The sequence below is a fragment of the Coregonus clupeaformis genome, chromosome 12 (assembly GCF_020615455.1).
Source record: "Coregonus clupeaformis isolate EN_2021a chromosome 12, ASM2061545v1, whole genome shotgun sequence".
Taxonomy (NCBI): Eukaryota; Metazoa; Chordata; class Actinopteri; order Salmoniformes; family Salmonidae; genus Coregonus; species Coregonus clupeaformis.
Genome location: NC_059203.1, coordinates 10,053,342 through 10,067,138, shown reverse-complemented (window position 1 = coordinate 10,067,138; position 13,797 = coordinate 10,053,342). Strand labels below are relative to the sequence as shown.

Genomic DNA, 13,797 nt, shown 5'->3' with positions numbered 1-13,797 from the left:
GTACAAACAAATATGGACATATTACAATATTGGCCGTTTTCATATATTTCAACATAAACTCAAAATTAACATATGTAAATATTTGTATGAACATAACAAGATTCAACAACTGAGACATAAACTGAACAAGTTCCACAGACATGTGACTAACAGAAATGGAATAATGTGTCCCTGAACAAAGGGGGGGTCAAAATATATCTTATGTTTGTAACAATCAGTATCTGGTGTGGCCACCAGCTGCATTAAGTACTGCAGTGCATCTCCTCCTCATGGACTGCACCAGATTTGCCAGTTCTTGCTGTGAGATGTTACCCCACTCTTCCACCAAGGCACCTGCAAGTTCCCTGACATTTCTGGGGGGAATGGCCCTAGCCCTCACCGTCCAATCCAACAGGTCCCAGACGTGCTCAATGGAATTGAGATCTGGGCTCTTCGCTGGCCATGCCAGAACATTGACATTCCTGTCTTGTAGGAAATCACGCACAGAACGAGCAGTTGTCACGATCGTTATATGGAGTAGACCAATGCGCAGCGTTAGTTGCGAACATACTTCTTTATTAAGTGAAAGCACGAACAAAACAAGAAAACGATAACGTGACAGTCAACGGTCAAACACAAACCAACTCGAACAAGATCCCACAAAACACAAAGGGCAAACAGACAGTTTAAATATGGCTCCCAATCAGAGACAACCAGCCACAGCTGACACTCGTTGCCTCTGATTGGGATTCACTCTGGCCAACATAGAAACAACACAACTAGAACTCCCGACATAGAAATACGACACATAGAATGACCACACCCTGGCTCAACATATAGAGTCCCAGAGCCCGGATGTGACAGTACCCCCCCCTAAAGGCGCGGACTGCGACCGTGCCTCAACTAGAACCAAACAGGGGAGGGCTGGGTGGGCATTCCTCCTCGGCGGCGGTTCTGGCTCCGGGCTTGCCCACCACCCTCCAATAATCCCCCCATAGCGCCCCTGGTCCGGTCTGGCCCCGCTGGCTGGAGCTGAACTGGACATCGTAGGAGCGGGTAGCTTCAGCTCCGTTGTGGAGCAGCTGACCGATACCTGATCAGGCACCGGTGACCCAGGCACGGGTTGTGCCGGACTGACGATGCGCACCCCTGGCTTGGTACGTGGAGCAGGAACAGTCCTTACCAGACTGACGACTCGCACCCCTGGCTTGGTGCGAGTAGCAGGAACGGGCTGAACCAGGCTGACGACTCGCACCCCTGGCTTGGTGCGTGGAGCCGGAACGGGCCTCACCGGACTGACGACTCGCACCCCTGGCTTGGTGCGTGGAGCAGCAACGGGCCGGACCGGCCTGACGATGCGCACCCCTGGCTTGGTGCGTGGAGCAGCAACGGGCCTTACCGGGCTGACGACTCGCACCCCTGGCTTGGTGCGTGGAGCCGGAACGGGCTTTACCGGGCTGACGACTCGCACCCCTGGCTTGGTGCGAGTGGCAGGAACGGGCTGGACCAGGCTGACGACTCGCACCCCTGGCTTGGTGCGAGTGGCAGGAACAGGCCAGGCCGGGCTGGCGACGCGCACCGTAGACTTGGTGCGTGGAGCAGCAACGGGCCGGACCGGGCTGACGATGCGCACCCCTGGCTTGGTGCGTGGAGCAGCAACGGGCCTTACCGGGCTGACGACTCGCACCCCTGGCTTGGTGCGTGGAGCCGGAACGGGCTTTACCGGGCTGACGATTCGCACCCCTGGCTTGGTGCGAGTGGCAGGAACAGGCCGGGCCGGGCTGGCGACGCGCACCGTAGACTTGGTGCGAGTGGCAGGAACAGGCCGGGCCGGGCTGGCGACGCGCACCGTAGGTTTGGTGCGAGGAGCAGGAACAGGCCGGGCCGGGCTGGCGACGCGCACCGTAGGCTTGGTGCGAGTGGCAGGAACAGGCCGGGCCGGGCTGGCGACACGCACCGTAGGCTTGGTGCGAGGGGCAGGAACAGGCCGGGCCGGGCTGGCGACGCACACCGTAGGCTTGGTGCGAGGGGCAGGAACAGGCCGGGCCGGGCTGGCGACGCGCACCGTAGGCTTGGTGCGAGGGGCAGGAATAGGCCGGACCGGGCTGGCGACGCACACCGTAGGCTTGGTGCGAGGGGCAGGAACAGGCCGGGCCGGGCTGGCGACGCGCACCGTAGGTTTGGTGCGAGGAGCAGGAACAGGCCGGGCCGGGCTGGCGACGCGCACCGTAGGCTTGGTGCGCAGTGGCAGGAACAGGCCGGGCCGGGCTGGCGACACGCACCGTAGGCTTGGTGCGAGGGGCAGGAACAGGCCGGGCCGGGCTGGCGACGCACACCGTAGGCTTGGTGCGAGGGGCAGGAACAGGCTGGGCCGGGCTGGCGACGCGCACCGTAGGCTTGGTGCGAGGGGCAGGAATAGGCCGGACCGGGCTGGCGACACGCACCGTAGGCTTGGTGCGAGGGGCAGGAACAGGCCGGACCGGGCTGGCGACGCACACCGTAGGCTTGGTGCGAGGGGCAGGAACAGGCCGGGCCGGGCTGGCGACGCGCACCGTACACTTGGTGCGAGGGGTAGGAACAGGCCGGGCCGGGCTGGCGACGCGCACCGTACACTTGGTGCGAGGGGCAGGAATAGGCCGGACCGTACTGGGGACACACACCACTGGCTCTACACCGGGATCTGGAACGGGCCGGACCGGACTGGCAACACACCCCAGTACCTCTCGCCGTGCCTCTACACCTTCCTTCCCTTCCTTGACCAGTGACCCCCGTAACCTGGTGGCCTTCTGAATTCGCCCCTTGTCTGCCTCCGTCAGCCCCGTCGTCCATGCCCTGTGCCCCCCCCTAAAAATTTTTGGGGGTTGCCTCTCGTCCGTCCGACGACGACACTGATTACGCCGTTGCTCCTCTCTCCGTCGCGCCTCTACCGTCTCACTCCATGGCCGGCGATCCATCCCGGCCAGGATTTCCTCCCAGGTCCAGGACCCCTGCCCGTCCAAGATCTGCTCCCACGTCCAGGCTGCCTGCTCCTGGACACGCTGCTTGGTCCTGGTATGGTGGGATCTTCTGTCACGATCGTTATATGGAGTAGACCAATGCGCAGCGTTAGTTGCGAACATACTTCTTTATTAAGTGAAAGCACGAACAAAACAAGAAAACGATAACGTGACAGTCAACGGTCAAACACAAACCAACTCGAACAAGATCCCACAAAACACAAAGGGCAAACAGACAGTTTAAATATGGCTCCCAATCAGAGACAACCAGCCACAGCTGACACTCGTTGCCTCTGATTGGGAGTCACTCTGGCCAACATAGAAACAACACAACTAGAACTCCCGACATAGAAATACGACACATAGAATGACCACACCCTGGCTCAACATATAGAGTCCCAGAGCCCGGATGTGACAGCAGTATGGCTGGTAGCATTGTCATGCTGGAGGGTCATGTCAGGATGAGCCTGCAGGAAGGGCACCACATGAGGGAGGAGGATGTCTTCCCTGTAACGCACAGCGTTGAGTTTGCCTGAAATGACAACAACCTCAGTCCGATGATGCTGTGACACCAAATCGATCCCGCTCCGGAGTACAGGCCTCGGTGTAACGCTCATTCCTTCGACAATAAACGCAAATCCGACCATCACCCCTGGTGAGACAAAACCGCAACTCGTCAGTGAAGAGCACTTTTTGCCAGTCCTGTCTGGTCCAGCGATGGTGGGCTTGTGCCCATAGGCAACATTGTTGCCGGTGATGTCTGGTGAGGACCTGCCTTACAACAGGCCTACAAGCCCTCAGTCCAGCCTCTCTCAGCCTATTGCGGACAGTCTGAGCACTGATGGAGGGATTGTGCGTTCCTGGTGTAACTCGGGCAGTTGTTGTTGCCATCCTCTACCTGTCCCGCAGGTGTGATGTTCGGATGTACCGATCCTGTGCAGGTGTTGTTTCATGTGGTCTGCCACTGCGAGGACGATCAGCTGTCTCTCCTGTCTCCCTGTAGCGCTGTCTTAGGCGTCTCACAGTACGGACATTGCAATTTATTGCAGTTTTGAAACACCTACTCATTCCAGGGTTTTCTTTATTTTTACTATTTTCTACATTGTAGAATAATAGTGAAGACATCAAAACTATGAAATAACACATATGGAATAATGTAGTAACCAAAAAGTGTTAAACAAATCAAAATGTATTTTGTATTTGAGATTCTTCAAATAGCCACCCTTTGCCTTGATGACAGCTTGGCACACTCTTGGCATTCTCTCAACCAGCTTCATGAGGTAGTCACCTGGAATGCATTTCAATTAACAGGTGTGCCTTCTTAAAAGTTAATTTGTGGAATTTATTTCCTTCTTAATGCGTTTGAGCCAATCAGTTGTGTTGTGACAAGGTAGGGGGGGTTATACAGAAGATAGCCCTATTTGGTAAAAGACCAAGTCCATATTATGACAAGAACAGCTCAAATAAGCAAAGAGAAACGACAGTCCATCATTACTTTAAGACATGTCAATACAGTCAATACAGAACATTTCAAGAACTTTGAAAGTTTCTTCAAGTGCAGTCGCAAAAACCATCAAGCGCTATGATGAAACTGGCTTTCATGAGGACCGCCACAGGAATGGAAGACCCAGAGTTACCTCTGCTGCAGAGGATAAGTTCATTAGAGTTACCAGCCTCAGAAATTGCAGCCCAAATAAATGCTTCACAGAGTTCAAGTAACAGACACATCTCAACATCAACTGTTCAGAGAGGACTGTGTGAATCAGGCCTTCATGGTCGAATTACTGCAAAGAAACCACTACTAAAGGACACCAATAAGAAGGGTGGCTATTTGAAGAATCTCAAATATAACATATATTTTGATGTGTTATTTCATAGTTTTGATGGCTTCACTATTATTCTACAATGTAAAAAAATAGTAAAAATGAAGAAAAACGCTTGAATAAGTAGGTGTGTCCAAACTTTTGACTGGTAGTGTATATTTAAATATAAGTAAATATATGTCATATAAATACAGTTTGACAAGGTACTGTGACCATCCATAAAACAAATATAAGTAAATGTATGGTATATATATACATTTTGACACTGTGCTTTCAACTGACAAATGTATTCCAATATATTTAATCATCATATATCTTTAAACTATTGGAATATATTATGTGTAAGTAAGCTGGTTAAAATACAAAAATAACAAAACAATGACTAGGTATTTTGGAGTTATCAATAATCATTCATTTCTGCTTTGGAAGCAGATCTTTGCAATTTATTGGTGTCCAAAAGCTGCCCCTTGATGGCACCTGGGAATCGTATTATCACAGCCTCTGAAAAACAAACATAAGATATTAGTTACAATTATGTGTGTGTGTGTGTCTTCTAACCTCTCTCTCTCTCTCTCTCTCTCTCTCTCTCTCTCTCTCTCTCTCTCTCTCTCTCTCTCTCTCTCTCTCTCTCTCTCTCTCTCTCTCTCTCTCTCTCTCTCTCTCTCTCTCTCTCTCACACACACACACTTTTAGGGTGTATGTTGGTTTTTGTTCTGATAGGGCTCTACAATGAGAGATGAGCAATTGAAAATGGAAAATGTGTGGGACTAACTTTCAGAAATGAGTGAAATCATTACATGTTTGGTTGTCTCTTTAAGAGCTATAAAGATAACGTTTTTAAGTAATAGTAAGATGATTCCTTAACCTTCAAGTAGCCTATGAGCCAGTAGAAATAATCCATGGTTGGGATTTGTTTATGGGAGCAAATGGAGGATACACCATAAATGTAATTGAGATACTTGGTTTTACATGAATCCCTCTGCTGCAGCTGGTCCTCCTGCACATATCTTTTGCAGCCTCATCTGCCTCAAATTACAAGCAGTAAAACACCCCCTCAACAATAGGGCCAAACTTTAGACCTATAAACCCTCCACCGCCAAGTCTCATTCCATAATTCTGCTTCTCTGCAATATAGCCTATCACCATGGATGTTTCCCAGGAGCACGTTTCTTTGACCGGGCACCCTAATCTCTTCCAGCACTTTAATAATAAGAGAATAGCCACCGACAACGCAGTAGACCAGATGTATCAACTGACATTTCGCCTCGACATTGAGAAAACTTTGAGGGCTCTTTACGTTGTCGGCACAGTGTTGAAAGTGAACCTGATCAGGTAAGCGTGTCAATGCTACCCCACCCAGATAGAATTGTCTCTTAAGACAACTGTAGCCCAGTTGGTAGAGCATGGCGCTTGCAACGCCAGGGTTGTGGGTTCGTTTCCCACGGGGGGCCAGTATGAAAATGTATGCATTCACTAACTGTAAATCGCTCTGGATAAGAGCGTCTGCTAAATGACGAAAATGTATGACTGTAGTAGCTGGGTAGCCCTATTATTGTTAGCTAGTGTAGGCGACAATTTATTTGACATTAAACACACTGCTGTAATCTATTTTTAAACTCTGCATTGTTGGGAAGGGCTGGTAAGCAAGCATTTCACAGTAAAGTCTACACCAGTTGTATTCGGCGCATGTGACACATACAATTTGACACATACATGGATTATCTCCAGTAGCCCAGTTTGTCCCCGGTTTCCTAGTTTTGACTAGCACGTGAACGCTGCATAAGTCTATTTTGCTTTATTTCGTTTCCGAAATTGTAGGCTATAGGGCCATGCTACTCTGTAATTAAAGGTGCACTTTGCGGAACTCGCTCCGCCATTTCCTGGTTGATAAAATTACACCCCCATACAAAAAAATGATAACAGTGATATGTATTTTCGTCATGCAAAATGTACTCGGAACATTCGTTATTTTTTTTCTCAATGCATTTATTGCTTTGAAATTTTACATGACAGTTATAAGAAAAACAATATATAAATCTCACACATAGGTATGAATTATTTTCTAATATGTTTTTTTACTTACCCAGTCAGACGAACTCATGGAAAAAAATTTTTATGTCTTTGCGGGCAGTTGGAGATTATTGAAGTTAGCATGTCGTTAGGTTAGCGCAGCTCCTCTCAAAAACAGGGAAATATACTTTTCACATAAAGGATTTTCCAATTTTTTTTAATGACCCCAACCCCTTACTGTTTTATGTAAAAAAATAAAATATTTAACCTTTATTTAACCAGGTAAGACCCATTGAGGTAAAAACCTATTTTGTGAGGGCGACCTGGCAAGAAGGCAAAACAGGGAAATAGCAGCGTGTACAAAAATGTGTACAAAAGAAATACAAATACACACAAATTACATGTGCTCTTTGTCTTATGTTTGTTGCTTTCCCCCCAAAGATGCTGTCATAAAGCCCTTCCGGGGTGCAACAAAGTGGGAACGACTTAAAACAGTAAAATGGCTGAATTGAGAAGCGATGAGAGAAAAAAAATGTAATAGGATTAAGTTTAGTGTTTTGTGTCGTTTGTTCTAACGTTTTATTACCAGGACTACAAGTATCACTGAAATAATGCTCCCGTAACTGTTGGGTTTTATTTTTCTCATAATTGGATCTGTATGTGATGAATAGCTTGGAAGGAATGCATTAATGAGGAGCACTGTACTGATATGGATTGTTTCACATAACAGGCTGTTATTCATGTGGGGAACGTTGGGGGTAGGACAGATAAGACTTGTGTTTCTTGCAGATGCGAACACTCTCTCTTTGTAGTCTGTGAAACTGTCCTTGAACATGGAGTACAGTGGAATGGTGTCTTTTCGGTGCTGACTCCGCAGGTTATTATCATAGCAACTATGCCTGGCAACAAATGGAGTGCCGAGGAGTTGGGACCAACCCCTGCGCCAACGGATTGGCTGAATGGAGTCTGGACCACACTCAGTCCTTTGCTCTGGTTGGCCAACAGAAGAGGTGGAGGCTTTCTGTCAGAGTATTTGAGAAAGAATCTGTAAACAATAATTCTAGTTAACTGAGTGCCCTGCGTGGTATTTCAGTGGACCCGTATATACGAACCTTCATACTTATCATACATACATTTTGCATATAATAAATTAAGCTTGGATTGAAGATCTCTTGATTCTTATTCCAATACCAGATTTGAATTACGCAATTTCTAACAATTGGTGACCTCCGACTGTGATCTGGTGGCGGAACTTCGCTGGAATTCACCCAGCCTATTGGACATCACTGTCATCGAACGATGTGTTTCACAAATCGCCCGGGCTTCTAAAAAGGTAAGCAAAACACCTATTGTAATATAACTGAAGTTTTGCACATTGGCTTTATCCAAATTAATTTTGTGAAGCACCTGTTTGATGTAAGTGAACCCTATTGTACTATAAATAACAATTACAGTATACTATTTCGATTTCATAATATACTATGCAAATGTTTGATAATTGTGATGGTTAAACCCATGGGAGTGCAAACTATGACTAGAGGTTCATAGGTGGCACTTTAAAAGCGAATAAACAGTGTGACCTATGGTTAGAGGGTGTGACTCCCATAGGATGTATTTTAATTAAACAGTGTGACCTATGGTTAGAGGTGTGACTCCCATAGGATGTATTTTAATTAAACAGTGTGACCTATGGTTAGAGGGTGTGACTCCCATAGGATGTATTTTAATTAAACAGTGTGACCTATGGTTAGAGGGTGTGACTCCCATAGGATGTATTTTAAATAAACAGTGTGACCTATGGTTAGAGGGTGTGACTCCCATAGGATGTATTTTAAATAAACAGTGTGACCTATGGTTAGAGGGTGTGACTCCCATAGGATGTATTTTAAATAAACAGTGTGACCTATGGTTAGAGGGTGTGACTCCCATAGGATGTATTTTAATTAAACAGTGTGACCTATGGTTAGAGGGTGTGACTCCCCATAGGATGTATTTTAAATAAACAGTGTGACCTATGGTTAGAGGGTGTGACTCCCATAGGATGTATTTTAAATAAACAGTGTGACCTATGGTTAGAGGGTGTGACTCCCATAGGATGTATTTTAATTAAACAGTGTGACCTATGGTTAGAGGGTGTGACTCCCATAGGATGTATTTTAAAAAAAACAGTGTGACCTATGGTTAGAGGGTGTGACTCCCATAGGATGTATTTTAAATAAACAGTGTGACCTATGGTTAGAGGGTGTGACTCCCATAGGATGTATTTTAAATAAACAGTGTGACCTATGGTTAGAGGGTGTGACTCCCATAGGATGTATTTTAAATAAATGGTGTGACCTATGGTTAGAGGGTGTGACTCCCATAGGAGGTGTTTTAAATAAGTAGTGAACTATGGTTAGAGGGGTCTGACTCCCATAGAATATATTCTACACAAGTGGTGTGACAGTACGGTTTATGACTTAAAAATCATAGGAAGCATGATAAAAGGTTAGACAGTGAGAGTGTGGTCGTATGAATGAGAGTGTGAATGATAAACCAGTATACCTTGATAGAAAACTAATTGGGAATCAAAGACGTCTGTGCCTGTCCAAACTGTATAATTTGGGGATAACTGTTGGGTTTGTGGTTGCTTAAACCATATAACCCGTTAAAACAATTGGGAACATAAAGCTAAAGTGATGAATTGTGTGACTGAACTGAAACGGTTGAGCTGATATGTTTGAACTGTGCCGTTTGGTGTTAGACATAGCATAATTCTGGTTATAGGTGCTTGGGTTGAGGCTTTTTGGTTTATTATTTGATTTAACGTTTGATGTTTGACCCTGCAAAATACTGGTTAAACAATTAGACTGAAATAATTCGGCTTATCGTTGAAATATAAATATGCACCAGCTTTGACTAATTAGGTGGGAATAATTTGATTTAAATAACTAGATTAAAGTACCTTAAATAACGACAGAATATTGGAAACACAGCTCCTCAAAAGCTGAAGAGAGAGTTGCGAGGGGAGGGGCTGGAGAGAGCGAAAGTGTGGCTTTTGGAGCGAGGAAAGACTGGAGTTGGCTGGGAACACCACGGGGTGATTATTTGAGAGGTGCCTGTGGGTTTCTGACGAGGGATGAGATGGGTGAGAAAGTAGAGAATATTTACATTTGCATTTTTGGTGATTTGGCAGACGCTCTTGTCCAGAGCGACTTGCAGGAGCGATTGGAGGTTGAGTGCCTTGCTCGAGGGCACATCGGCAGATTTTTTCACCTGGTCGGCTCGGGGATTGGAACCGGCGACCTCTCGGTTGTTGGCGCGGCGCTACTGATCACTAAGCTGCCTGCCGCCCCATATGAGTTTAAGGTTGTGGCGTTGTTTGATCATGTGATAAGGTTTAATTGCTAATCGGACCATAACTAATGTGGTTATGGAAGTAATGTATAGGTAGGGGAGAGCCAATAGGGGGCTCCATTGAACTATTATGGTTTATTTGGCATTTCAATGGCATAAGGTGAAATCTGTATGCATGAGGGGAATTCGATTATGTATTATTATAGTATTATGGACACTCCGTAATAAATAAACTGAACCAAACAAGACGTTACTACAGCAATAGAGAATAGTTAATGTTGTTACGTTAGTTCTTAAACCCGATGATAGAGGTAAATGCAGAACGCTGTTAGAGAGTGTGTTTTATTTTTGCTAATAGGGTGTTTGAGACGGAAGGGCTGGCTAGACGGGGGTGATGACGTGGCTGGATGTGCGACGTGAAAGTATTTACTTTGAGAGAATCGTAGATGGTGTGGAGTGACTGGCGATGTCCCTGGTTCGAACACAGGTAGGGACAGTAGACAAAGCTTTCGCAGTGGGGCTATATACCTAGATTACTATGTGGATTGAGAAATGTGAAAGGTTGAATTAGATAGCTTAAATGGAAGTATTCTAGAAAAGTCTATGAAAATATGTTATATGGTTACCATGCGCTCTCCCCGAAGGAGCAAGGGGAGGGTGAGAGACAGTACAGTTCAGATGGTAGAAACATCATTAAATGTATGCTAATCAACGATAGCAAGTAGTTGTTTTATTAATTAGGGCATAATCAGAGAGAACAGTTAAATAAATTGAATAGCGAACTGAAATGGTTTAGCGGGAAATGAGGAATTAGATTGATACAAACAATTATTGATGGGTTAAGACTGGGGATAACCAGGAGAAAGAGATTAGCTCATCTCGTTGGAATGTTGCCTAGGGCTAGGGGAGCAGTAGTGAAGTTAGGCAGTATTTAGGTCATAAAAGTGAGCTACCAAATTAAGGCCTGGCTATTTGTGGTTGTTTTTCAAATTGGGTTTTTCAAACAAAAAACAACACACCTAGTATGATGTTTATAAAGCCTTGTTGTTTCAATTTTGGGGGGGTTTCAGCAGGTCAAGGGTGATAGGTCTTAGAGGAGCACACACACAGTGAATTTTATGGAGTTTTTAGGTTTTGGCTGAGTTTGGGGTATATATGATTTCTTATGAGAATGAATGTCATGAGGACTTAATGAACACTTGGGATAACTAACATTTATGAAATATTTAGAATAATGGTAATGTTTAGTATACTATGGGATTAAACAGTTCGTTAAATGATTTCAACATTCTGGTGTTATTTTAATCATCCACACTAGTAAATTCTAAAGGCATGAGAGGAGGACTTTAAGATAGTTTATTTTACTAAGTTGAGGGTAATTTGTAATACTGTGCAAAGTGTGAAGAAGATTATAATTTGGTAATAATATATTTGATTTGAACCATTAAATAACAGAAGACAGAGTGGAGGAATGGCAACTGGATAATGAATTACCAATATTACCAAAGTGATTGTTTAGGTAGGTGGTAATATTGACACATGGCCAAATCATGTGTCAAAAATGGGGATGGTTGGATTAAATATTAAATATATACGAAGGAGAGGACAAAATACTTTTAAAAAAACAAAAAAAAACATGTATGATAGTTTATTAACCACACCTGTATGTCAGAGGTTTTGTGCCCCACAGGTGAACTAAAGGAGAAGGTGACCCACTCTATCTAACCAGGAGACTGAAGCAGTCCTGGCGGGAAGGGCCCTACCAAGTACTGCCTTTGCCAGCAGAATAGCTGAGAGATCCATTTGGGTGCATGTCACTCACTGCAAAAAGGTAAACCCAGCTACACCTGACGAACAAACACAGAGTTAGGAGAAAGATCCGATCACCATTAGGGCTCGGGGGTTGGCTCCTTAACGAAGATTCCCTTACCCTGTCTGATCATCCCTGTGTGAGTTCGATAGAAGGTGAAGCAATGGGTTGGCCTCTGGCGTCTGACATGTTCTCAGGGCGAGGGTGGGGATTCACAGGTCTCTCGACGGTAGGTAGCTGTCTGATTGTGGGGGCCATATTCCTAACACACACGGACCCTCCTGTTTCAGCCAGAAGTGGTAGTTAACCTAACACACGTTGAAAAGGCATAGGAGACAGCTAGACGTAGGAAAAGGGAAATACTAGGGACTTTAGGGAAGGACATCACCAATCTCCATACACAGTTTAGGGTTGTGAAAGTAGGGAATTATCAGAAATGGCAGTGCGACTCATATAAGGGTAGGTACTGTCTGAAAGTCTGAATTATGCTAAAACAGATTACAGACCTGACAAGTGAGATATCTTCTTCAACTGGGGCACCCTATAGAGTAAACCTGTCTGAGGGAGGTAGTGAGATAGTGCAAACTATAGACCTGAAGGAAGTAGTACAGATGGAGACGGAGTAAATAGATTTTAACCTGTGGTTGGAATGGATTCAGTATACGGTCTAAAGAGGACTGTTATGCCTGTAGGACAGCCAAACCAAGGTTAACAACTACTCCGTTCCCCTTGACAGGCTTTGACTCTCTGTCAGGTTTATCCTCCATGCAAGCCACCTGGGAATGTGGTGAAAGAGTCTTATGGTAACTTGCACTATCTGTTTCCCCCGATAACAAAGTCATCCCGACCTGGGTTGCCTCAGTTTGAAGTCACAGGGGATTCTTATTGTTTTTCTAGGACTAATAAGATAGGATACAGGGTAGGGCATCTTAGCTCCTGCTCCCACACAGAGAATATCACAACTAAAAGAGACCATGACTAATCTCTCCTCTTTGTTGCAGCCAGAGGATTTTAGGAACCAAAACCAGACCCGTGCTGACATCTGATGGATGTGTGGTGATAACTGATTGTGAACTCAACTACATATGTAAACAATCAAACGTGTCAGAGACTGGTGAGTTGTCACGTAGAAAGTAGGACCTCCTCCAGGAATCCTTTGATGAAAGGATATATATATTGATGGGATAGGAGTACCCCGAGGGGTTCCAAAACAATTCAAAGCTAGGAATCAGATCGCAGCTGGGTTTGAATCAAGTATTTTCTGGTGGTCAACAATTAATAAAAATGTAGATTGGATAAATTATATTTAATATAACCAGCAAAAGATTTATAAACCACACTCGTGATGCAATAAAGGGATTAGCTGAGCAGACAGCGGCAACTAGCTTAATGACATGGCAGAATAGAATAGCTTTAGATATGCTTGTGGCTGAGCGGGACGGGGTTTGTGTTCTGTTTGGATATATGTGCTGTACTTTCATCTCCAACAATATAGCACCGGACGGGCCCGTGACCAAAGCGCTTGAGTGGCCATCACCACGCTGGCGAACGAACTGGTTGAGAACTCTGGTATTGATAGCTCCATAAACGGTTGGTTTGATAACATATTTGGTAAATGGAAAACTATTGTTGTAACTATTCTGGGTGAAGTTATAGCTTCTATGGGTATACTTGTTCTTTGTGGATGTTGTCTTATTTCCTGTGTCTGAGGGTTGGTGAGAAAAGGAGATGGAGAAGGTGGTTTCCAAACAGATGGTGAGATACGGCCCAATCCCGGACTCCGACCTAAGGAATGAAGGATATGACCTACCAGGCTTGGTGGAGTGACACTCTAGAGGGTGTC

At 45.5% G+C, this 13,797-nt stretch overlaps 1 protein-coding gene across 1 annotated transcript in view; it reads left to right on the top strand.

Moving 5' to 3' along the window:
* Positions 1 to 6,041: 6,041 nt before the first annotated feature.
* LOC121577747 (protein-arginine deiminase type-2-like) overlaps positions 6,042 to 13,797 on the top strand; it is a 49,196-nt gene continuing 41,440 nt past the window's right edge. Inside the window, exon 1 of the mRNA XM_041891601.1 lies at positions 6,042 to 6,130. Coding sequence (XP_041747535.1) covers positions 6,042 to 6,130 — 89 coding nt within the window. The remainder of the gene's footprint in view (positions 6,131 to 13,797) is intronic.